The 27,019-nt window shown below is 45.3% G+C and overlaps 1 protein-coding gene across 1 annotated transcript; it reads right to left on the bottom strand.

Moving 5' to 3' along the window:
• Positions 1-640: 640 nt before the first annotated feature.
• LOC142991980 (solute carrier family 45 member 3) lies at positions 641-27,019 on the bottom strand. The gene is made up of 6 exons (XM_076142206.1): positions 26,929-27,019; positions 10,504-10,867; positions 6,714-6,910; positions 5,885-6,548; positions 3,872-4,137; positions 641-3,787 (listed from the first exon to the last, which is right to left on the bottom strand). Exons 2-6 carry the CDS (start codon positions 10,649-10,651, stop codon positions 3,344-3,346), a joined length of 1,719 nt encoding a protein of 572 aa, XP_075998321.1. The 5' UTR covers positions 10,652-10,867; positions 26,929-27,019; the 3' UTR covers positions 641-3,343.

The following is a 27,019-nucleotide window of genomic DNA, read 5'->3' as shown; positions in this document are numbered from 1 at the left end:
GTGTTTAGAGACTCCATCACACAAGCTTAAAAAGAAAAACAGGGGTCAAGCTTCCAGTGTTAAGCACCCGCCCTGCTGATGTGTCCTTGAGCAAGGCACCGGATTCCCTGTCAGCTCTATACAGTACAGCGCGGTTCTGTGTTAAGGTGCCGTGTTCTTTTAAGTTAGTGCATCAGGAAAAGCGTTTCTTTCCCACAGTGGGTTGGTGAGGGGGGGTGGGGTGTGTGTGGGAAGCAGAGTGGGTCTGTCATGAGATGGCACACATAGCTGGCATGCCTTGCTCTGCGACATGGAAGCCTGTGCTCGTTTCCATGTAACCGATAACACGAGCAGCAGCAGCAGCGCGCCCACATGCGTCAGCCAAGAATTGCCGGCTCGACCTCCACTGCAGTTCTCTTTGATTACCAAAAGAGGGCGCCATTTACACGTTTTTAAACACTTGCAGTTGCAGACCACGCTGCGCGGTTTAAGGGACTTTGAAGGTTGAAGCACACACACTCCAATGAAGAGCATCATTGCACTTTAGATTATATAATGTAAACATTAAATAATTATACTAGTAATAATAGTTTCCTGCTTGATTCCATCGCCGCCCGGCCTGTCACTCAAGTGTTGCATAAATGTACTCAGGGACTACATCTCATTCACAATGTAGATCTTTTTATTTTGTAGAAAATCTATTTGGTAACTGCATATTTATACAAAATCTTAAGGATGAACAAACAAAAAATGAAGTTGTGTTATGCCTGAATGTATTAATAACAACAACACACAGCAGGAGAAACTGAAGTCCTCTGGCAATGAAAACAAATTCCTGCTCAGAACAAAAACAATTTCTGGCCTTGACACATTTTGACCATTGGCACTTTGCTGTCACAAAACAAACAGAACATTTGGTCAATAGTCCGGGCCTGCAAACATCACCACCCATTTACTAAAAACTACCTTAAACGTTAACCTGTAAAATCTGAACAATACAATATAACTCTGATTTAAAAAAAAAAAAAAGAAGTGGTTATATAAGACCCAGTATTGATGACATGAGGTTCTGGCTGTATTTGCACCAGCTGCAACTATTACAATATGTTATCTAACCAAGCTATCCGAGATCACAGGAGGGAAGTTTCAGCGGATGGATAACCAAAGCAGGGAAACTTCCGGAAACAAAATTCTCATTTGCAAACTGATGTGATCCGTGCTGACAGCAGGCGTCGGCGATAAAACTGTGACCTTACCAAAGCTACGGGAGAAAGTGGGTCATATTAAAAATAAATTATAGCTTTTAAGGATGTTTCTACACCACATCTATACAAATAACTTACATTTTTCACAGAAACAGCCTTCACCCTTGCACCTATGAAAGATGCCCAAAGTTTAAATTGCGCCTTTTCTTAACCGAAAGCCAAAAAAATAAATAAATACGCATGTACGAAAATGTTGAGAGTGTAGAGGCACTTGGAAAAACAACCTTTTTTTTTTCCTGACACTTCTGCTACTGCCAGACAATATTTCCTTGTGCATGTGGCGTCACAAAGACGCAGTCGCAAATCCTCCGCTGCTGTTTACTGTGGATCCACTTAACCGAATCCATCACCCCTGGAGTGAGAGTCACGCACAGCCACAGACACAAAATGCTCAGCTGAAGGAAGTTGGACCGGTGCTGCTGTGTGTGTGTTTTTTACAGCACCTCCATCACTTCAAAAGCCTCGCCCGAGGCCCCCCGGACATTTTATGATACAGCATTAAATTGGGGTAAAGTCAAGATGGTTCATTGTCAAAAGTGTGTAAAAACTTCACACTCGCATTACTCTTCCTTAGCCTCACTATTAAAATAAACTCATACACACACACGCACACGCGCACACACGCACACACACACACACACACACACACACACACAAAGTTAGGCTTGGCCTTCAGCCCATCCGATGCAAGTGTTGCATTTACTGCTGTTTTTTAAATTCAGGAATGGATGCTTTAAAGAGGGATCTCTCAGGTCTCATCTTATATGCTTTTTGTTTACATTCAGCTAGATGCTAAATGTACTAGTTTGTCATTGGGGAATAGAGTAACGCAAACAGCTTCATTCTGAGAGCCCCCACAGGTGCATGTCCAAGGGTCATAGTCTCACCTATACAGAAACACACACACGGGGCTGTGATGAGGGTAAACATGAGTTATTAAGGGTGGTGTTAATTTTGGATGAAGAATTGAAATAGTCCCACTTCAAATTTTTCCGGTTTGTGACATAATTTTGTGAGAAACGTCATCTATCGTCACGACCGCTCCTCATGTTTGTCCCTCTCCTTCTTTATGCTGATTAGGATGTGTGCACTCCTTATTCACCAGAAGACCGAGCCAGGTCTAGTGATGAAATACAGATAAGAAATGATTGCCTTAAATAAGAAGGGCTGCTGTTTCTGCTGATTTCACACTGATTAAGTTTTAGATTAACTAGTGAGGGTTTTTATTCCATTCTAGGTTGAGAAAATAGTTTAGGGGTCCTCTTTTGTATGCTTATTCCTTTGATTTAAACATTCCTTTCCTTGTATTTTGACCCGAAACTCCTGTATTGTAACAGTAACCAGAAACACACGCATTTATGTCGCTTCCCTTTTCTATAATGCTATACGTTCTGCTGTTGGACTTCTGCAGCCTTGCTACAATACACAATAAGAGAGAAAAGCCCCCCCACTTTCCCAGCTGGTAGGTGCAGGAACCGATTATCTATCCATACTTATACATACATACATAATAACAACATGAAGGAGTGTGTAGAGACCTGTACAAAGGTGAGTCTGTGTGTGCTGGGATGAGATGAGTCATACAGTAAAATCTGTTTGCTTGTACCTGAGTAAAAGGACGATTCATTGTTTTTGAAAACGTAGCTCAAAAAGAAAAAGGGTCGGATCTTGACAGAATTCAATAGCTTTGGGTAACAATGAGCCCCGCGGATGATGAGCACAGTCTGACGCCCCCCTGCTGTGACAAGGCAAACAGCATCCAGCTGGCAGGGGGACGTGTCTGACGTGTCTGGGGTGACATGTTTCCCATGGTTTTCCACTTTCTCTCATATCCTGACCTCTCATACACACACTGCCACACACACACACACACACACACACACACACACACACACACGCACACGCACACGCACACAAACACTTCCTCATCGCACGACTTTGGAGAAAAAAAAACAACCACACTAGAGCAAGGCATTATGGGGACAATAGTGCATTGTTGAGTTCCGCCCATGGAACCACAAAGATCGAGTTTCTATTCGTGATTCCACCCCTCCCACGTCTTCTTCGTCTCCTTCTTCTTCTTCCTTCTCTTCTGCTTCTCAGCTTTTGAGGTCCTTCTGGTCGAACACGATTTGATTGGCTAAGTAGATGGCGACGGCGCCGAAGATGGCGGAGCAGGCGATGTAGGCGGTCACCGACTGTGCGAACTGAACGATCATGCCCATGAAGAGGGTGGGGAAAACCTGAGAGAGGAGGAAGGTGCTGTCTAAGATGGCAAAGTCCAAGCCCACGCCGCGTTTCTCGTACCCCGAATCCAAGTCTTCCTGCTCGGTGCTGCCGGGGCCGTGAGACGAGCCGTTCTGCCCGTGCGGGCCGGGGTAGTATTCCAAATCGTCTTGGCTGAAGAAGGCGTTCCCGTAGGCTGCCCCCATATTGTGGTTGAGTCCGCCCTCCTCGTCCACCGGAGTCAAAAGCACCGAGTCCCGCTTGGTTGCGATCCCGTTTTTATGCACGCTTTTGGTTTTCTTTTTTGGCATATAGACCTGAAACGAGATATAAAACATAAACGAATCACAAATCTAACCCAACATACCTATTCCACGTGTCCTATGTATTGCCCTACTTACATCTTTCTCCTTGTGATAGTGGCACGTGAGTGTGTAGGGCAGCGTCTGCAGCGTGGCGTACGCAAAGCCGGTGAGAGACGCCATCAGGGTGACCAGGACCACGCTCTTGGACATGCAGATGACCAGAGCGGACACCGTGAAGCTCACCATGCTGCTCAGGTAGACCCAACGGGAGCCGAAGTGGCGAACCAAGCGACTCATGATCAGGGAGAAGAAGGTTGAGGTAGCACATTGCAGGAACAGACCCAGGCTGCCCATACGGATGCCTGAAAGAGACGTGAATATCATTTACTACAACCTTTTGCTCAAGACTTAACAGCGGAGCTTCGTCCCCAAATTCCTCAAATTCTGCGTGAACTCTAATCGACCTCTTCTCCGGTTACTATCTATTGGAAGATGGGCGGCACGATCAACCGCAGCTAAAGCTAAAAGTGGTTTGGCGCAGCATCAATACCTCTGTGGTGAGGTTGAATCCCGTACGCTTGCTCAATGCTCCCCCAGAACACAAGAACAGGTCCTGGTTGGGGAGACGTTCACATTTGTTTGAGTTCGCCATCAAACGCTTTGCCTATTTCCCTTTTTTTGCCTGGAGGGGGGAATATGTAAAAGAAGTGTTTTACCTATTCTGACAGAACGGACAAAACCCGACAACTGTTTCCAGGATTGGCCCGCTGCCAAGGGAATTGTAGTCAAGTCGCTACACGTTATTTATGTAATGTATTTATGTTTCCCCCGAAAGAAATATGTAGTCTGCTTTGGGAGTAGTCCCCCCCTCAAGCCCATCCCAGCTCGCTCTTGGTGTTTGTGTGTGTTTGTGTGTGTGCGCGCGCGTGTCTGGGTCAAAAGTTCAGCCGCACAGTATGGAGCGTGTGGATCACGTTGCCGCTGTGAAGCAAAAAGGTACTCAGCCCACTTTACAAACACGACCAAAGCTAATGAGGACTGAGAGTGGGGACAACGCTACACAACCCGACAACAAACACGCTGGGAAAGTGGCAGATGTGGATCGCAAAATGGGAGAGGATACAAAAAGGAAGGTAAAGTAGGTTATCATCCCCATCATCTGCAGACTGAATAATGTGGTGTGAGAACATCTGCAGAAGGGTTAGATTAAACAAACACACCTCAGACAGACTTGAGGAGTTTTGGAGCGTTGGGTCTGTCTGACTTGAATGAACGTGTTCTTTGTGAGCCGATTCCCCCCCGACTTTGATTCTCTGCGAGTGCAACATTCCTTGTGGTCCGGCATGAGGGGAGAGAGGAGACACGAGGAGAAGGAAAGAGTAACAAAGAAGGGACAGAGATTCAGAGACGAGGGGGGAGGAGACGATGAGGACAAAAGGTGGAGGAAAAAAGGTCAGGGGACAGGGAGAGGAAGAAAGAGGGATAAAGAGAGAATATAAGAGGGAAAACTGGAATTAGGCACCAAGACTGGATGTGTGTGTGAGAGACGGCTGCCTCCCTTCTGATTACTTTGAATCAAATACCCGTCTCACTGCTCTATCACATTGTGTACAGCAAAGAAAGCTCAATCCCCCGACCTCAGCCTACTTTGCCAGTGGCGCAACAGATGTGCCTCAGAGCATCTGGCTCAACCAAAGCTTACTCACTTGAGGCTATATTTGAATGGAAATCACAAATACTCCTGTAGCGGGATTAGTTGCCACAGCGAGGCGTGGAAGGTATGCAGGAGGCACACGCTCCGTCTCTGTCTCACACCTGTGCCAAAGGAATGCGAGTACCAGCTGTGCCTGAGCAGACGGCAGAGCGGGGACGGACCCGGAGCCAAGACTGTGAGCAGGCGGCGGAGGTAAAGACATGACGGCACCGCAGCGGGACAGACAGCCTCGCTTGTACCACGGAGGACATTTCTTGTATAATGTGCGATTAGGCAACAAACTATTTTTTGATGGAATTGGAATTACTTTCCTTAAAACAGCAGCTGAGAAATGAAACTAAATTCATTAAGCATGAAATTCTTCAATACAGTGAATAAATGGGAAACCAGCTGACCTTCATCATATCTTTGCTTGGACACACTTCCCATTGTTGCGCTGGGCACGCCCTCATACAGGCCCTCACCCACAAAGTCTGTGTAGAAGAGCATGAACGACATGACAGCCATCCAGCTGCAGAGCTGAGCCAAGCACAGCTGCCTCATCACCCTGGGGACGTAGCAGTAGCTCCTGTAGATGGCCGGGGTCATGGATCCACACGTTCTCAGCAAACACAGCAGGCGCCCAGACTTCAGCAGCCTCAGCTTGCACTTCAGCAGGTAGCAGCAGGAGCGCGGCACGCCGCACTGCCCGGCCTCCTTCGCGCCGGCTCCCGACTCCAACAGAGCTCCCGATCCGATTACGCCGCTGCTGGCGCACGACGGCTCCTCGGACACCTTCATAGTGATGAGCACACTGGAGATGAAGATGAGGATCAGGAGGGAGAATAGGCACTCGGCCTGACCTCCGAGGTAAACGGAGAGCAGGCCGCGGCTCCAGTCCAGGGCAGGAAGCAGGTAACCAATGCAGCCTCCCAGGCTGACCATGAAGGAGAACATGGCGAAGGCTTGGCTGCAGTCCTCCTCGTCCCGATACAGATCCGACAAAAGCGCTTCCAGAGGCGTGAAGCACACTTGGCCACAAAAGTCTAGTAGCCCAACGCCGAGGATAAGGAAGCCCACCTGTAACCAACAACAACACCAGAGTTCAGCTCCTTCAAAACGGAAGAGTTTACCAAAGCATATTATACAGACTGGATTAGATAATAAGAAGTAATGATAGCAGAACCTAATATTCTAAGCAACACACTGCACTTGATATTCTTGTTAGATATGAATGTTCTCAACCTGGAAGGTGCGCCCACCCAAGGGCCAGGCCAGGCGCGCAGCCAGCACATCAGCGTGGGGAATGATGAAGAGCGCCAGCAGGACTCCCAGAGAAAGCAGCCAGATAAAAGGCCGCCGCCGGCCGTAGCTGCTGCTGCAGTGGTCGCTGGCTGAGCCGATCAGAGGGGTGAACAGGAAGCCGAACACCGGGCCGATACCTGGGGACAGAGCCAAGGAGTCATGAGGGCGACGGAGAAGATGCAGAACAGAACAGACAGCAAGACATTTAAAGGCCAAAACATTTTGTACTCGAATAAATACAACACAGAGAACTGAAAGAAATAGGGGGGGGAGATACTGTGTGTGTGTGTGTGTGTGTGTGTGTGTGTGTGTGTGTGTGTGTGTGTGTGTGTCCCTCTGCCACAGACTGCTGGTGATGGCTCCTACAGATGGTCGGCTGCCTGTAGGTAAACCCACCCACTGTTCTGTCTCCACACATTTCAGTCAGGCTAATTAGACCACAGGCTAACAAAATGCCTTTTCAACCATTTCAGGAATGGATGGTTAACTTGGACACTTGCCCGGCATTGTTTGACACAAACTAGATCAAGGTCAGTTTCTCTGCAGTCGGCGGAGAAAATGAAATTTTAACCCTAACCCATTTTGCAAAGAAAATGCTAAAAAACATAGGATGAGAGACTTGAAACGCAAATAAGGTCATTAACCCTTCATTTACTTCAAGTGGATCAAGATATAAAGCCATGTGCCACATTGGGGGATCGTAAAACCCACACTATGCGCAAAGACGTGCAAAGACGGGCGAACAGAGAAATTAGAGAAACATACAAGTAGAGAGAACCGACGGTAAAGACGACACACACACACCAGATATACTACAGCTGTACGACGGCTGCCGTGTCACACACACACAGTCGCTCCATAGCCGCTTCTCCAGTAAACGATACATCACACACACAAGTACAATGCCGATACTAAATATACGGCGAGACACGCCCCCCATTCCACCAAACGCTTTCTTCCTTTAATACACTCTAAACAAGATGAGTAATGGACACCACTGGCTGGAGGAGGGGGCGGGGAGGGGGCAACAAATGTCTATTAGATAAAATAGAAAGCGGCTATCTGAGAACCCGACACTGGGGCATGAGGGAAATTAGCTTTAAGCCTCCCAAGACACAATATCTATCCTCATTCAAGTAACACCCTCCATTAGAATACGGAGAGATGAGAATTACGTGGGTGCCCATTTCCAGATTGGTTCACAGTGCAGGACGGGGTTGTTTTTTGGGAGGAACGCCACAATGAAAGCATTCTTCATCATATCACGAGTAGCTATTAGGGAAATGGAATGGAAAAGCACAGGTTTACATATTCTTTCATCTGTATGCTTCAGCCATTTTGCTTGGAGAGTTTTGGTTTAGCGGCGCCTCTCACCTGCACAGACACAAGACAATAGATTCCTTTACTGAAAACCGTGTGAATGCTGTATGGGCTGGCAGGACAATGCAACAGTTCACATGGCATGCATGTAAATCTAGTTACAGTCTTTACATACCATCTGGATGGTGCTAACTGTATTAATACACACACACATGCCACTGATTTGTGTGCTAAACAGGCGTTTTTCAAGAGAAAAGTCTGTCTCTCTTAATGTTCCTAGATTGAAAGGTCGAGGACACCCAATGCCAAACACACACAATTTGTCCAGAACCAGATGCTCGGCTGAATGAATTATGACCGAGCCAGACTTGTGTGGTCATCAGCTGCACATTCTCCACCGTGTTTGTGGTGTCTGCATCTGCTATTGGAGACAGCGCACTGCATGGGAATGAAAACAAGGCAGCGTTTCAGGGTTCTCCCCTGAATTCCAGAGTATAGTGCTGCAATCGATGCTGCGAAGGATTTTATTTCCGACATATTTATTGCGTTACGTGCAAAAAAAAAAAATGGTATGGAAATGTGAGCCCGGGGCCAAAGTGGAGTGACGGTGCTACAGACTATGCTAAATGACTGAATGATGATGCAGGAGGATTGTAGCCGTTTGATCCGGCCGGTGAGTCCGTTCCTTGAGAGGAGTTTGATTAAAAACTGTCAAATGTAACCTTAACAAAAATTGAATATCTTGATCTTCACAGCTATAGAATGTTATGATGAAAAGAGAAATGTTGTGTTACAATGTTAGAACAATTAAGCTCCTAGATTTGAGACATTTTGAGAGACGTTCTAGTAATGAACGTCTGCAGTTACATGAATTCAGTGTAATAGTGATTAATTCTATTTATATTCATCTAATCCACAGATCCATTTCATAAAGCAGAAACTACATTGTGGAGTAAATGAGTTAAGTCTGAAACACACCGCAGAGCAGCTTTGAAATGTGTAAGTTCGGCGTCGAGCGGCGGTGTTAAAATCGTCTGACGCCTCGCTGTTAACAACATTTTCCTAAATGACGTGGCAGAGGAAGGGTGTCACACATTCTGCCTAAATGATGGATACGTAAAACCTGTTTTGCAGTTAAAAATACCTTTTTAATGGGAAGATGCAGGGTTATGCTATTGGCCAACTTGTCTTTCCCCTGTGGCTTTCAGTGGCACTAATGGGCGACCCTGTGTCTACTATTACATCTGACGGAACATTCTAGAGTCTTGCTGGCTCCGGAACCTTTTTTCTAGGAATGTTTCTAGTTTTGTTCCAACGACACCCAAGACGTTTACAGTGTTTACAGTTTCAAGCAGTTTTGGCTTTGTGTCGCCAGAATATTGAAGGGTTGCAAGTGTTTGCGGCAACGTTCTAATCTAGGAACATACTTTGATAAAGGCGATAACATAATGAAAATCTAATCAGGAACACTCCCTTTGAGGACATGGTGAGAGTTGAGTCTACATGAGTCAAATTTAACTTTGATAGGAGCGTCTGGCAGCTGCCTGGGCCAAGTGAACACGATCGCAACACCCAAACCTACCAAATACCATTTTAGTAAAAACATCAGGGTGATTTTATGCGTGTAAGGAAAATATAAAGCTTTATTCAGCTTTTAGATACATTAAGTGAAATCCTACCCAGTTCTTGTTTTATGTCGTGTGATCTAAAGTTGCAACAAGCTGCACTGTCAGCCTGTGGGAGAGATTGTGTCTCGTCCTCCGGCACTTTGCTCTCCTGCTGCCTTCCAATTAGCACCTGATTACCACCATAACAACACAACAGGTGATTTGGCCTCTGATTTGTGTTACCGCCTCAATTATGTCTTTATGACCAGAATGGAAAGAAGATGGGCTTCCTGAGGCACAGTCACACTTCCTACGAACACACACACACACACACACACACACACACACACACTTTTTGCTGCATTTTACTGCAATTTGCTAAACTAATTTGCAAAGATATATTTCTTAAAGTGTTCAGCCTAGTTTGTTTTATAGCACAACCTTATTGCCAGTTGTGCTCTTTACAAAGATGACATATTAATTATATTTTTTGTGGCATGGCTTTAATGTGTGGTAATGGTGTGACGGTGTTTCACCAGGGCTACACTGACGATAAAAAAGCTACAGCAGTTAAATGGGACTAAGGAGTCACAGCATTTACAAGAAACAATCCCACAAGCCAGTGAAGGAGCCAGGAGAGACAGTTGAATGCCACATATTCCCCCTGTCCACCCTTGAGAAAGTGAATGAGAGCAGGTCCTACTTTTGTTTTTCGAGCTTCATTGTCAGATAGGAGAATATGACGAGAGGCTACACCGAATAGACAGAATATACCATTGTACCGGTAACCAGATCTTCCTCACCTAGCACCATGGTCATGTAGCGCTCCTCCACCCCAGCCTCCAGCAGCAGCGGGGGCACGTATGTGATCCCAGCTGCCACGCAGATCTCCAGGCCACAGGTCAGGGAGTTCAGCAGGACGAGACGCCACTGAGACCTCCATCCAGGCATATTTACGGGGGCTGGCTCGCCTTACCTCCCCTATGAGATGGGCCGCTACTGAGGGCAGGGGAGGGGTGAAGGATTCGGGCAGGGGCAGCGGAAGGCGCGCGGGGAGGCAGATGGTGCCCCAGAGGGACGAGATGGCCGTCGGGGTGTGACAGCAGCAAAGGCAAGTAAATGTCTCAGATGACCTGGAGGATCCATCGTCTTCTCAGCATTCTGGATCTGTGGATGAAGGACAGGAGGAGAAGGAGCTGTGAGAAATGCAGATTTGACACGTACCGTTCGCTGCCGGTCAAAGTGTGGGCTAATCCGAGCCAATATCATGGCAACTGGCCATCCGGGGGCGCCCAGGTTGAAGGAAACCTCGGTGACTACTTTCTCTCAACAGAATCGAGGAAAAGCAAAACACACCTCAGCCGCTTCAACCTTTCAGGAAGCTTTGAAATGTCAGAGACAGTCAGAAGGGAAAGCAGCATTGGTGTATTCTTGTTCTACCTCAACAACAGCAGGGATGACAACAGGCAGACAGAGGGGATGAGTCAGCTGGAGCAACGTGGCAAACGTTTGTCAAAGAGAGAATCCTCCCTCCCTCCCTCCCTCTGCTGCTTTACTTTCATGATACAAAAAACACCATTAATCTCAGAAGTGTCTCCATGTGGTCCTTTCACCTCTCATAAATAGGAGCGGTATTAGTGGGCGGGAGCAGATTCTTCCGAGGCTTTTGCTTGGTTTACCCTGTCATTATCTGTTCAGTACCTGATTGCGGTTGACGTCACAGGCCTTCCTTCCAGGCCTCCTTCCAGGCATTTTCAACAGGTTACTGAAAGGTGAGAGCCAAAACATCGGTGCGGAAACAAAACAAAAGCTGGAGGCAGAACGAATCACAGTTTTGTTCACACGTGATATGGGGAAACGGGTTTGAATTGGAAATCATGCCACGGGCCCATACTCATACACTGTGACAGAACAGGATAAGTGACAAAGAAACATCAGCAAGTTCAGCTGCGTCATTTCACCCCGATAACTCCAACAAGACTCGCTTAGCTGCCATCGCTCCTTTGCAGCACCTAAGTACACACCACCATCACACCAACACCAAACATCTTCATCTTGGACGATTCCAATGATCAGTTTTGAGAGGGTACCTGCTGGACACACCAACGGCAAACTGCGAAATGCTCACAACGGCGTCAGCTCCGGCGTGATCGGTACAGCTCCGGCCTTAAGGCTAACAGATTGAAGTAGTGTTGTGACATGCGATGCGGCGTGTGTGGTGAAGCAACATTTTCTCATGTGATATAATTGAAGATTCTCCGCTATATGTGTCTTCGTGTTGTGGCTCTCTTTACTTGCAAATAAGTTCCCTTATTTTCCTCATCAATCTGAAAAGGCTGTTTATCTTCAAAACAGAGGGGAAGAGCTAGAACAGTCAGAACAGCCCACAACACACACACACACAAACAACAAGGTTCTATATTTGCATTTGGTGTGACATTTCTCTGCCAGTGCTTCCCATCTGTTCTCTCTCCCTGCTAATAAAATCTATGTCGCCGTCGTCTTACACACGGGATTATCAAGAGAAAAGCACAGCTCGGGTAAATGATCTAATCAGATGAATACTGATTAACGGGACGGAATCAATGATGCCGCCGGTTATGCTAGAGCGTTTCTACGTTGAGCCTAGCCATTAAAGAGTTGCGGGCTCTTGTAATCTGAAGGACAATGTGACAAGTGTTGGCATAGCAGAGGTCTGGGTCAGAAGGAGAGAGGGAGCGTGGGCCGTTTCACACCCGTCACGTATCTTTTCCCACCCGGTCGGGGCCACGCTGAAAGACGCCCATCGGGGGACCAGCCTGTGCCCCTACCGCACAAATCCCCAACCCCCCATATTGTGTGAGCGTCTGTATACCCCCTCCCCTTGCTTCCTTATCCTTCGTCAGCCCCTGAGGTCGTCTTTCTCATACTGACCTGCATTCTAAGCGGAACCTTTTGACATGTCTGCCCACCACTGGTTATGCTCTTATGATTCTGAATCAGCTTCAATGCTTTCAATTGCCGCCCCAGCTGACTCCCTGTCAAGATTTTCTCACTGGAAAAAACTGAAAGGGGCCCCTAATGGCAAGAATAGAGAAATCTGGTTTGTTTTTTCCAAGGTGGTGCAGTCTGTCTGTCTGGACGCTTGCCCAAAACAAAGTCAAATTCCAAGGTTTTGGTCATTTCAATGGCTGCTTAAGTCTCGACTCAAAGTAGAAACTAAAAAGTGGGCAGAAATGGAAGGAATGAAGGCACGGCTGGCTGGCGGGCGGGCGGTGAGGTAATGCAGTGAAATACAGAGCACTGTGGCACGGCGTTTAGCAATTCATTTACTCACTTTCAAGTTATTCTTTTATAAAACGTGTTTGTTTTAAATATGGTGATTGAACAAAGAAGAACAGAGCTCTTAGGGAGACTTCTGTTTTAGGGATGGAGCAAAGAAAACCCACCGGCAGCCCACACAGTCCTTCCACCGCTCGCTTAATGACACCTCCGAGTCTGCAATATATTCCAGTCATGCCCCTTCGTCGTCTTCCCACAGCCCCGGAGACACACACTCATGCACACACACTTGGACAACAAATGGCTCTCCTGGTCACCTTACGTGTTTAAACAGTCCGATCCAAGTCAGGTTGGAGGGAGCGGGGGAATGTCGGCTCTCCCACCGCTCCGTTACCGAGCCCCCATTCAGCCGCAGGCCTCCCCAAATCAGCCATAATGACTGTAAGAGGTATTCTTACAATACAAAACGGGCTTTGTGTACATTGTGCCAAGAAGAGTAATGTGACACACTTGAGCGATCGAGCCCATTTCAATTGGTCCTTCTTTATTTTATTAATGCAGCGTTCATATAGACGGTAAGATATATAGATAGAAAGTGTATGTGTGGATGTGGGTGGGCGTTGTCTGAATCAGAAAGGGTCGAGCCGTGTGTTTGACTCCGGCTGAATAGATGCAGCACTGTGGCGTTTACTTCTTAAGTCTGTGAACATTCACTTGATAGTCTACATGGATGTACAGCAGCCTGGCCTTTATGCAAGACAGCCTCCCTGCAGCACAGCCTCGCCTCTCTGAATAACACATATACATTAAACTGGAGAGACGCTCAATGAATAGGACTGCGACAGCACTTTAGCACCGTGACAGTACGGCCATAACATCACGTCATTGGGCATTTCGTAACTTTGCAAGAGCTGAAAAGTGACTAATTGACGAATTCTGACGATTCTGATATAGATTCATAATAATAAATCGTAATCTTAATGGAATATGTCTCTTCTCCGGCAGATGTCGACTTTGTGTGACATGCGTGACTCGTTTACAAAGGCTACGACTGTTTACGCCCTTACAATATCGCTAACAACAAGGGATTTAGAAACCGGCTGAAAATACTGCAACCAGAGTATGTTGTGCCCACATGACAACACATTGACGAAAGCAAAAGTCAGCCCGAAACTGCAGCCTTATCATTTGACAGTTTAACCTCTAACAGCAGCAGATTCATACGTTACAATAAAGTCCCATAGCATTAAAAATGAATGGTTCCTGATGTTTGGGTCAGCCACATTGGGACTAATGCAGCTCCACCGCTAACTGATGTGATGGATGATTTGCCACTTGGAGAGGAAGAATTATATGTGATGAAGCTGTAAACATAAGTGTGTGCTGTAGAGCTAATGGGACTCTTTCACATATTGAATTTGACCTTCAGGGAGCTATTTTAGTTTAGTGTTTTATAATAGAGCGACAGGACATTTGCAATTCATTTGACATCCCAGTTGAAATCTAAGTGGAGAAGAGAACATGGTTTCAGTTGTGAATGTTTAGCTTAAATACAGTACAACACATTATAAACTGTAAAGATTTCTTCCATTTGTATACATTGTTGTTGTTGTGTCCTTCCCTTAATGTGGTCTGTGGATTTGCGAGCGAGTTCCGAAGACAATCCCTACTCTTCCGGGAGAAATGTGTGCGTGATGTGACGCCGTCTCTGGTGGCATTCTTGCATAATTAACGAGGAAACAGAGGAGATAAAATGTGCTGATGTATGCACAGAGAATAACAAGCCCGAGTTGTTCATGTTCAAACTCCAAACAAAAAAACAAAAAAAACCTGGTGTGAAAACAGTCCAAGTGCTGTGATGAAGGGGGGATTCGTGTCTAACAGGGACTCCAGATGAGCAGAGGAGGATCTCTAGCAACATTCTCCAAACACGCTGTTGCCATGTGTTTAACTGGTAACTGGATAATAAACACAACATACTTGTTTACTCCCCACCACTTAAAAGCAAAAAAGTTAAGTGTTTGATTTGTGTTCCGTCTCCGCTCACATGAAAGGTGACTCTGACTCGCTGACCTTCCCCTCCGCCCCCGAGCCTGTAATCTTAAGACCACATCCGTCACCGTGACCCCTGACCCCGCCTTTCACTGCAAATCATGTGACCGACCTAACGCTTTAAAGACCGTGCCAGCAGGCGGTGCGACTGTCTGCCGCTCCTGTTCTGGTGCGCAAACATCTTTTTGTCACCGGTGGACTGTTCAGGAGTGAGAAGGTTTGTATGATCTGATACGGATCTTTAGACCGGAGAGGGGAGATATGACCTTGTCTTATTTCTGCCAAAATACGAAGAGCTCTTTCCATCTCTGCAACTAATTAGGACAACTCCGAAGCCAATCTAGTAAGGTGATGACAAAAACCCAATCATGATGACTCGTAGACGTGTGCAGACGCATTGATACGCATTTCTGATTCAAAAGGATAAAAGATGATTTACATAGGATTTAAACACTCACACAGTTTTAAATATCATCTGTACATCCACGCAGCCTTGACCCTGTGTGGGTGCTGACAATCAAGGCAGAGCAACGGTGCATTAACAAATATAGCTCAAAGTGATTTCATGTGCAACTTGGAAGCTTGAGATCCACTGTGAAGCATTTTTTAATATGTATTCATGTACAACTTTCTCAACTACACATACTGGCCTACTTCCGTCTCTGCCACCATCACCTTTGTGTATGTGTGTAGTAAAGCATCTACTATGGTTGCCTACATCTTTGTCCTTGCATGTGTGACTGTTCTGCAAGGCCCCAACGTAAGAGAAGCAAAGGGAAGATTAGTGTTGGTTCTTATCTAAAGAGAAGGACGGAGGATCCACGGAGACAAGCCAACAGAGACACACTGACACACACACACACACACACACACTTATCTGGTGGAACAACGAGTGGAATGCAGACAACGTGGGGTTGCGCTGGTGGAGGATTAGTGTTGTGGATGTGTCAGAGGATGAGCTGAGGGGGAGCTAAGGAGAAAGCCATTAGACCGCCATCCAAACGACGGGACTGGCGCAGGCTGTGAATCGGGGAGGTGACCGTTATCGTGCCGAGCTACACAAACAGCGCGACAATGGAGTGCAGCTCTGTAGCCTCTTGTTAGTCAATGCGGCTGATAACGTCCTCCCGGCTTATCGCTCCCTGGAAGCCTATTGTCAAGGTAGCGGGCCCTAATGACGCTGAAGGCAAATGCTAATGACTTATTCAGGCCTGATCAGGTGTGCTTTCTGCTGTCTGAATCTGAATTAAGTATAGTAAGCATCGAGTTCATTGGTTCAAGATGACATTCCTAAAATTATAAGGGTGAAAGTATCAGAGATTTGGATGTAAGATGCTGGGAAATGTAAATATGTGTCATCTTGCACCCGACTGTACTTCTTACTCCTTCATTTTCTGAAAAATACGAAACAACTTAGACAAAAGAACGATAAAGCTCAATGACAACATGTTGAGAAGCAGTCCTTTGCTATCACATATGTTACTCATTTAATCTTATTCACTGAGTAAATTCATCTCAAGGACCAAATGGAAGCATTTCTAACACAAACACAAGAGATGAAGCAGAATGACATGATGGAACACAATGGATCTGAATTATTTGTTTAGTTGAATTATTTCTTCACAGGTGGCTCACACTTCTTATCTTAATCAACCCTCTGGCAGAGCATACCCACTCAGCCTCTTCACCACTTGCTTCAACTCTCATGCTCATTAGCCTAACTCTTCCTCTCCTTTTCACATTACCTCCTCTCATTTAGCCCATCTCCTGTGTGTGTTCCTCTCACCCCCACCCCTCGCCCCCTCCTGTGCCTCCGCCTGTTAGGTGGGAATTGCGAGTATTTGAGGAATCCTGTTGGTTTTTGTGTGACTATTTCTTTTGTTTCCTCTGTTGAATATTCTTGCCTGAGAGAAAAAATCTCAGCCCAAAGACAAAAATCTTGACATGAGACCTTAACTCATCTGTGGTGTACAATCAGAGCCCAACAGGCTGTTTGAGAACAAAGAATGAATTGCTATCTTCTCACAACCGCAGACACCACAGACCACTCACCCGTCCCTTCTCTAACCACTCCCTGAAAGTTCTGCATTATACCCCTTGACCCCTCATATCATATTCATCTGCCTATCAGGGACATTGCAGCTCTCCCCTTACCTCCCCTCCTCCACCCCCGGTGTGAGTTAAGCTCATACTCCTGCACGTACTGCTGCTGTCTGCTGGCCCGCTTTAACCCTTTTCCAGGTTCACCAGCTCAGCCGGCAATAAGCCTATTTGATTAGACGCGTACATGAATACACACATAAGTGCACGCACGCACACACACCACCCCCGGCTAGCTGCCATGTCTGTACCTCACGCCTGCTGGCCAAGACCGAGCATCTATAGAAAAGCTTTTAATTTGATAACGTTGAAAGGGAGGGAAGGGAAAAAGTTGAGCGGGGGAAGATCTGAAATGGGTTTTGGGGTTGGGGAGGTGGACGGGCGAGGAAGTCATTAGACTATTGCTGGCTTAAAGGAATCTTCAATCCTGTAGCGCAGAAGCAGATCAATAAGGCTGCTGGCAACATTTCCCCTCTCGAACATAAGCAGGTTGTCCGGAATTAAAGAGAATTCTGAAAATCCCATTTTGCAGAAATGGCCCAACCTCACCCATTTAGCCGTACCTCTGTGAGTTACGTAACACCCTTTTCCCTTTTCAAGCTTTTGTTCAGATAACTTGTGTACACATATCACAATACACCCAAAACAAACACTTGTTACAGTAGGCAAAGACATATCATCCCCCTGGCATGCATTACACACTCAAAGCACAACAGCACAATCTTGTATGGTAGCCGTAATAGGAAAGGAACAGAAATCTCCCAATGTTTTAAATGAATGTATTGAATTTAAGGACCCAACATATCATGAAAAGGTGTCTATTCAACAAAGTGCTTTACAGCTAGTCTTAACAGTACAAATACAACTTGAGCTTTGAAGCATTATTAAATATTACAAGAGCAATTGGCTATGAGCGAACACAGGCTAAGGACGGTAGAAGCCAACTCACTCATTCTCTCTCATTCAAATGGTTCCTCTTCGGAAAGGAATGAGGCTTGTTCTCCACTTGAGAGACGTCCTCATCTGACATCAGGTCTTTATGATGTCATTACCAGGTTGGGGTTATGATGTCATTAACAACTGCTACGGTGTTGATGGTACTGGTTCCATTCATGTCTCCTAACTACTTAAGTTTGGTACTGCAAATAAAGAATTAAAATAAAACTATAAATGAAATGAAAAGCCCCCTATGTGTGCTGGGACCCTGAACAATGTTTCTGGCACGTTTGGGAGGCGACTGGAGGAATGGTGCACGTGCTATTAACGAACATATACACACACACTCTAGCCAATTATAGTAGTAGGATAGGATAGGATTGTCAGCCTGTGTTCAGCTCAGTGAGTGTGGCAAAGGTTGAGTAGTCTTATCTATCCATACAGTATCTGTCAGAAAGCCTGGGGTAGATACAGAGAGAGCTGTACTGTTCTGTACTGTTCCAGCTGTTATTTGTGTGAAACATCACGACACGCACGGTTCCATCTTGTGTTTTGTACATTGCTGAAATCACAGGGCCCTCGCAGTTGTTTAGGCGTCGTTTGTCATCACGGCAACCCTTTAAAGAACTTAAACCAGCAAGCTGTGTGTGCTGCACTGCATTTAGCTCGGGCTAAAGATGCACCAGCACTGGGCTAGGCCAGTGTTTAAATTCCATGGTAGCATATTCCACAAACCCTGCTCCCGTGTTGGCCAAACCCAACGTGCCCATAATAAGATACAGCAGATTGCTCTCTGCTTTGATAAACCTAGAATCCAGAGCCGTGGCAGAAATAGAGTTTAAGAGCCACTACTCTTGGTGGAGCAGGAGGGGTCCAATAAAAGCCTAAATGTCACCCACATTATACATATCAGGTAGCAAGGGAGGGATCAATCACTCATTGTGAGCTTCCACAGCAAATTAACCTTTAAGTGACTACGTGATGCTGATACTTAAACATACAGCTGCTATACATACGCATAGCTTTTAACAAGTTGTGTCCTCGGTATAAGAAATGGCCAGAAGGAGATATCTAAGATCGCTTGAGAGTTAAGATTCTCCAGGAGGTACAGACTGTAACGTGACTGTACCAAAACCCCTCACTTAAGCCTTAGGAATGCCTCTTTCTCTTACATAAGACCATCTGTCACAGCTCCCCCAGCATCATAAATAATGAAAATTCATTTATGAAATCTTGAATTGATCAATAAAACGCTACACGGGGTGTTCCGGATGTTGCGATCCATTTCAGATCAATCGTGTCTAATATTGTAGTGTCACACATGACGGCTCGACACATGCGTTTCATTCTCTGGCCATGAAGAGGAGGAATTTTAGCTTGCTCGGTTTTTTTCTACTTCCTATTCCTGTGAAAGAGTCCATCCGTGAATCTGAGCTCATGAATTTTGTGATGGACCGGTTATAGGGTAAAAAGTCGTGGCTTGGTTTGAGCTAGGATATTGGATGAGACGTCGAACTTGGAGGTCGCCAATGATATTATAAGATTACTGTTATCGCATTTGCTGGAGGCATTAGGTAAGCTAGAAAGGGAGAGAGCTCTATCCTGCTGTGATTCATTCTGGTGTGAAGGGACAAGATTCTTTGTTCAAACATTGATATTGAGTTAACAAAAGTATCCAGAGTAGTGTAGATGTAAGCTCACAGTCTTCTCCACTTGTAAGAACTTTCGCGTGAAAGGGCTAGACCTTAGTCCTGAGTCACCTGGTGGTTTGTGTGAAGCGCAGGAGGTAAGAGAGACGTATGGATGGAGGGGTAATAGTGCGTAGGCGGCCCTTCCAGCTGTTTAGGAAACCGGAAACACAAGGTCGTGAACCTTACAGCTGCATGGATAGAGTCATTAGAGCAGGGCAAAGACAGACAGGAGAACAGTTGGACAAAAACAAGTCCATCTTTCTAATCCAGCTGTTGTCAGAGCAGAAGTGGCCCCCGAGTCCCAATGATTAACGCCTCAGCCAAATGCTACACAAACCAGATGGTAAAGGTGGAAGATCAGGGCAAAGTAGTAGTCCCTCTCTCAATCTCCCCTCCGCTGCACAGTGGACACGCATTGTGACTCAATACAAACAGATACCTCATATCGTGCATAGACAGCCTGCTTTTAACAAACATCCTGCCCAAAGTCAAAATAGCTCTGCAATGGAATTCTCATCACATAAAATGTCTCGTCTACACGCAGACAAAGCACACAGAACTGATAACAGTGTTTTCTAACATTACAATCCCAGCCCATAACCGTCAGCTACAGGCGATCCTAGGCCTTCTGGGAAAACAAGATATATCAATTATCAGGTCTACAACACAAAAGGAGCGTATGGTGACGGCAAAGCTGCCCTTCCTTCTTTTTAATCACACGAGCTGATTTGCTCAAAACAGACAAGATGGTATAGATCAAACTGGCTAAACAAGTTCAAAGGGATGGAACTGTTTAGCGTCAACTATGGTGAAACAGCAATTCCATTAGCTGTGTTTGTTGCACAGTATTTGTAGGACCATAAGCATGCTCTTACTTATATATATGCAGTATATATATTTATATGTAGGGAACATCATGGACCATAAGCCTGCTGTATGGACTATTTGTGATGAAACAATGGTCGAGCAGGAACAGGCATCAAAGCATTCACACACATATTGACTCAAATCATAAGCTTGATCCTTTCACAGAGCACATAGCATCTCAGATATCAAAGGTCTCCCTCAAACACTCAATAACATCCCTTTCAGCTTGCTACATGAAAGAGAATACGGCGGCGTCTTACACTATGCCATTTTCCTGTTCAGAGCCAAACTTCAAAGAGGGCTAAATCACTCTCTTAACATTTCAGTGCCCATGACTTTGCCTTTCCTGTCACTTTCAGTATAAAATTATCAGTGTCACTCATAATATCACACAATAAATGCCTCAGCAGATTTGCTCGTTCTAGACATGCCGCAAAATTTCACACACATACTGGGGGTGTCTCCAACGTGTGTATAGATGTGTGTGCGAGAGCGGTTGTGTATATGAATTTCATCTGGCTGGAGTCCTTATCACCATGGGAAAACGTCTGAGGAGAGGCCTGTGTGTGTGTTATCCCTGCTCCGGGGCCCAGACTCATCTCGTCTGGACCTTAGCTGTGGTTTAGCCGTGACAAACTGATAAAGCCCCACCGCAGTTGTGTAGTAGTGCTCATTAATGAGAAGCGCTACTACACTGCTGCACTGTGTTCCCAGCCTTTTGTGAGAGCTGGACCTAAGGCTATTTTGCTTTCAATACCAAGCAGGCCCCTACACACTCAAACCATGTGGGTAGAAATAAGTGAAGTCAGTAAATTCAATTAAGATAGGGGAAGGTGGGAAAGAGAGAAAGGTTAACTATATCTCACATTGGCGGGTGTAGTTTTTATTTAGTACATTTCCAAAAATGTACGGTAGAAGATTCTTTTCTATGAACAATTCAGATACTGTCAAAAATGACTGAGCTAGAGCCAGCAGGGAACATCTGGGCCTCAGTTTTAAGAGTCTAAAGTTAGGCACTTAAAAGGAAGGAATGTACTATTCTAATTAGGCATCTCTGGTGGAGGAATCAATTAAACATTGGTAGTCGTGACTATAGGGTAGAAGAAGAGTCCTGACATCTTTAATAAATCATTTAATCTCTTAAGTAATGATCCAGCACCCATGTTGTTAGAGTTGTGCGCGCTGATCCTTTAATACAGCCATTTAAATTCCATTGATAGCCAGCTATGTTGACATGCACAAGTAGCCGTGCTAAGGTCTGTAGTCTGTCCAGGGGTGGGGAACCTTTTTTCATGTTATTATTAACTTATTATTATTACCATTATGATATCAGACTGACTTGGTGAGACGTCTGATGTCAGGTGGCAGTGATGACGATGCTACTCACAGCTGGTTGTCCAGGTTTGGGTCAGTCAGTCTTGAGCGGAGCTGAGTCAGTTTTGAAAAGAACTGCTCACAGCGGTGTGTTGCCCCAAACAGTGATGCAAACTTCAGGGCATGTCTCCTCAGAAAAGTAAAATCCTCCACACCTAGGTACAGTTTGTAGAAATCAAGCAGCTCAATCATTTCAAGCTGCAGGTTATCTGGCACATCAGCTGGTTCCACATTGAAAGGTGTTGCAAACATGTTCATTTTGTTTGCTTTACAAGTCCGGTAACCTCTCTCCAAAGGCCTGAAGGAGTAACTTTTTTTCATAACAGCCAGCGCATCCCCACAAACTAGGCACACAGGCTTGCCTTTCACTTCCACAAAAAAAGTAGTTGTTTATCCATTTCTTGGAGAGCACGACATTCCACATCAACTTTTCGTTTCTTCGTCCCCATGTTCCGCTACCTGTCAATCACTGATGGCAGGTACGACACACCATGACAGTTACGCTCTGTTGCTTTCAATGACTCTGACCTTGGCCCGGAAAGACAGACATCCGCCCATTTTATCCCAATCTCTGGAAATTATTTAAGTCTAAGTATTTAGGTCTTATTAGTATAAGTATATATTTTGTGTGATCAAACGGCCTCACAGGCCTTTTACGGCCCAGGGGGGGGGCCGAGGTTCCCCACCCGTGGTCTAGACCGAACCAAGATGATTTACAAGAGCTGTGTTGATAAATCCATTCATAATCCCATTTACCTGTAGGACATGGAAACATATCCAAACTAGACATTGATTAAGTGCTTGCTTCCTCACTAACGTAAATGATTATGCCAGAAATTGTCGCCAAACCACACACATGGTATCAAAAAGTGTCATAAAATATTAAATAAGAAATAGACCAATTTAAACGTCAGTGTACACTAACGATCTTCTAACCAATCGTCCTGGACCACCACTTTTAGCCAAACCCTTAGACTGACTGAGGCCTTAGTTAGATTATGGCGTGATTGTGTCCTGGTATGTCTAAAAGTCTTAATATCGGACCATAGCTGTGCATGTAAACATAGCTACCATGAGAGCACATTACTAGCACAAGTTCAAATGACAAAACAAAGCTGCACCTTAGGTTAAAGATAGCCTAAGCACAAATCAGTGGAGAACTGTTCCACTGCAGCCCTACACTTATAGAGCGATTTTACAGCAGGCTGAGGAGAAAATAAGGAGTGTTCCTGTCTTAAATCAGACTGGATATTAAAAAGAATACATATAACTAGATGACTGAATATAACTTCACTCTCTCCGTAATTAAAGTGAGCCGTGTTCCCAGGCCGGTCCCAACAGGTCTCTGATCCTGACTGAACCTCAGCCATGCCCATCATACTGTAAAATGACTTCATGTACGAGTCCAACTTTCATCCACAAATGACTTTTGAACATGTTGTTCAATCTGTTGAAGCGTATTTCGGCAGTTTTATTCATTTCCTCCTTTGCTTTAGTCGTCACAAAGTAAAAAAAAAACTATTCAGTGGACATAATTCTAGAAGCTCTAAAAAGCGGACTGACAACCATGTCACCGGGGCGACATTCCTTGGTGATGGGATCATCTCTTATTTTTGATTTGGCCCATTAGGGGGGCCTGTTAGCAGCCTTTCCTTCTGCCCCAGCTGGCTGTGGAGCTCTATTACAGGGTAGCTGTTTGGACTTTGACCCTATAGCCTGCAGAGAGAGCTGGGAAAAAACTCCTGCACTCCTCTGCTTTCCATCAGTGAGCGATCCAGGAAGCCAACAGGTTGCTTAGTATTCCGGCCCTTTCCCCTGCTGTTAGTGAATTATGGTGATCCAATAATGTGCATTCCAATACAAGCACCATTTTCCCCGTCTGTGTGCAGGTGTTGTGTTGCGGTTGGATGGTGATGGCTGTTCTCTGGGGAGAAATATGCCGAAAGGGAAAAAAAACAACTAACACTTTCCTCCCCATCAATTTTTCTGCCATTACCACTTTAACCCCTCCTGCTGCACATGAGATCACTTTTTACCAGCATGTACCAGCGCTTGAAGAATACATTCCTTTCAGCAGTAAATGCTCAAGACTCAAGTTGTTTGATTGCTTGCCTAAAAATAACAACAAATACACCATGCCGATTCTTGAAATGAAAGTCGGCTAAATGGGAGTTCACACTGGGACAAAGGCAATAAGCCATTAATATAAAGCTAGCAGCTCAGATTACATGTAACCCAAGGCAACTGGTCCAATTTAAGAACAGGCAAGATTTCCGTCGAAAGAAAACCAAAATAAATGATATATTGTTTTTTACACTGCATACAATTGACTATGACTTGCTATGAACGCAGCATAGGTTTAACATTCTGACCTATTGACCAAACTGAGACATGAAAACAACATAGTGGCTCTCATGATTGTCATGAGAGCCACTAAAGAGTGCTTTCCCACTGAAGTGGGTGTCTCCTGCAGTTCTCTGATGTGAGAGACAAACCATTGTACAGATCACATACCTGTGACTGTTCATGGCTACACACGATACCAGAGCAACAGCAGCACACAATGCTTTGAAGAGGACACAGAGCTTAAGCGAAACATAACCCTCAAAACCCTTCCAGCAAAGCCATTTTGAGCTCTTCCCAATAGGAAGGGGTAGCTAAAGCCACAACCACCCCATAATCCAACACCTGTCTGGAAAAGCATGTTCAAGAATTGAGTGTAAAAGCCAGACAGACATACACAACCTAGAAAGCAGCCCCACCTGAAACTGCCTACAAATGCTTCAAACTGCAAAGCCTTTAGTGTGCCTAAGTAGCTTGGTGTCCACGACGATGGGTGATTATCCCGCGCTTGGCTTGGGGGAAAATTAGGACTGTTGAAGAGCAGTTAGAGAATAGCCAGCTGGTGAAGCCACAGCAACCCGGCTGAAAAAGCTTTTCTATCACACTCAGCAGATAAGCTCCACAAAAAGCAGTGCAGAGACCTCCTAGGGCCTTGCATAGATAGCAGTGCAAGGCTGAGAATGTGACTGCTGTGAGGTCTGATCATTCAGAATGATGCTCATAAGCAGTCATACTGTTGGATGCTGTCAGTGCAACATACCACAGGAATCTCCCCAACTTGAACAATGGAGAACGACTGTAAACTTCATATGCACAGATCAGACCCGCAGATTTGATTTGGTTAGAAATAAGTAGAGTAGAGTAAGGTAGGGTAGGATAGAGTAGAGTAGAGTAGAGTAGACTGGAGTAGAGTAGAGTAGAGTAGAGTAGAGTAGAGTAGAGTAGGGTAGGGTAGGGTAGGGTAGAGTAGAGTAGAGTAGAGTAGAGTAGAGTAGAGTAGGGTAGGGTAGAGTAGAGTAGAGTAGAGTAGAGTAGGGTAGGGTAGGGTAGGGTAGAGTAGAGTAGAGTACAGAAGAGGTAGAGTAGAGAAGAGAAGAGAAGAGAAGAGAAGAGAAGAGAAGAGAAGAGAAGAGAAGAGAAGAGAAGAGAAGAGACCAGACGAGATGCTGGGGCCAACTAGACTGCTAGTCTATTTTCCCGGGTAGAATGAATAACACACTTCAGTGGTCCATGGAGAGGGGAAAGAGGTCTTTGTTAATAAAAGTTCCTCTGTCATGGGTTAGAGCTGTTTAACCTTTGGAGCCTTGTCCCTTTTTAATGGGGGGTTTGAGTCTTTAAGGTTCTGTTGTAAGCCAAAGATCCAGACTGACACAAACCAAGCTTGGAATGTTCAGCTCTGTCAGCTACATGCTAGAGAGAAATAAAGTATTACAATGTATAATGATATACTGACACCTTTTGTTCAGTTCCGTGTTTAACGCTACTGTTTTCCCTCAAAACAAGGAAGACCTTTTTAGCATGAGTAACACTCCCCGTGTGTACATGCAAAAATGAACAAACAATAAAATGCTGTCTGTTTGCAAAGACACCAGGCAAACAAAAGAATTTGACACATTTTCCTGTAGTTTGTCAAGTGAACTTAAACTTTAGTAAAGTGTCAATGTACTGCTAATAACACAATAACCTACATGTTACTAGGGAGCTTTCAATGAATAAATGTGCAAGTTTTTGTAGAATATCCAGATGTAAATAACATGTAACAACACGATGTTTTTACAGGTATATAATGATGTTATAAATGTGATCTGAGGTGGTTTAACAGATGTGATTTAGAAATAAAACAATTATCTAATCAGCATGATAAGAAATGACGATTAAGAAATGGTTTATTGCAAGAAATGGTCAAGTTATAGCATCTCATATATGAGAATTAGCTTCGAGTCTTTGTTTCATTAAACTGTAAATTGAGAATTATTATTGCTGTCAAACACACAAAAAAGCTTCTTTAATGCCTCTTGAGTTTTCCTCACTTTCCTCACTTGGGTGTCCTGAAATCTAAGTGCAGAACAGCACGACTCCCGCCAACACAACGCCAAATGTTTACAGCGCGTCAGGCTGGGAGTATAGACGGGGACGGGACGGGACGGGCACGTAAACGCATCGCCAGCCTGGCACTTGGCAGCACGTCGGGCTTGCGGGGAGCCTGGCAGAGGCGCAGGAGTGGAAAAACTTCCAGAAAACACCACGCTGCTGTGCGGGGCTCCGGGCTCACGTTTCACCGCTCACCGCTGCCTCGAGACAAACGCATCACGCGCTGCCATTTCCAGCGTAAAAAGCGCAGAATTTTGTGTGTTTTTTGCTATTTTCCGTTAACACACAGTTGTACATTTTGACGTTAACTAATGGTTACGACAAAATTCCCACTCGTCTGCGGCTTCGACGGAGAGAGAGACGATACAATGAATAACTTTTAACCCACATAACGGCCCTCAACTTACAAAGTACTGCGTTTAATCTGTGTGCGTAAAAGCCGCCGGAATAACCACGACAGCTGCAAAACATTGATATTAGTCCACAATAGGCTTTTCAACGAGAAAACTTTACCTTAAATTATGTACGGCTCCAGAAAGTCCATGCAGCTACTTGCTCATTGCCGACGTACCGCTGTTGCTCAATTTGCAGAGAGGAGTGAACA

This window comes from Genypterus blacodes, unplaced genomic scaffold (genome assembly GCF_046128005.1).
Source record: "Genypterus blacodes isolate CSIRO-AG114 ecotype Tasmania unplaced genomic scaffold, CSIRO-AGI_Gbla_v1 ptg000021l_1, whole genome shotgun sequence".
Lineage (NCBI taxonomy): Eukaryota > Metazoa > Chordata > Actinopteri > Ophidiiformes > Ophidiidae > Genypterus > Genypterus blacodes.
Note: the sequence above shows the minus strand (reverse complement) of the source record. Positions and strands in the feature narration are given on the sequence as shown.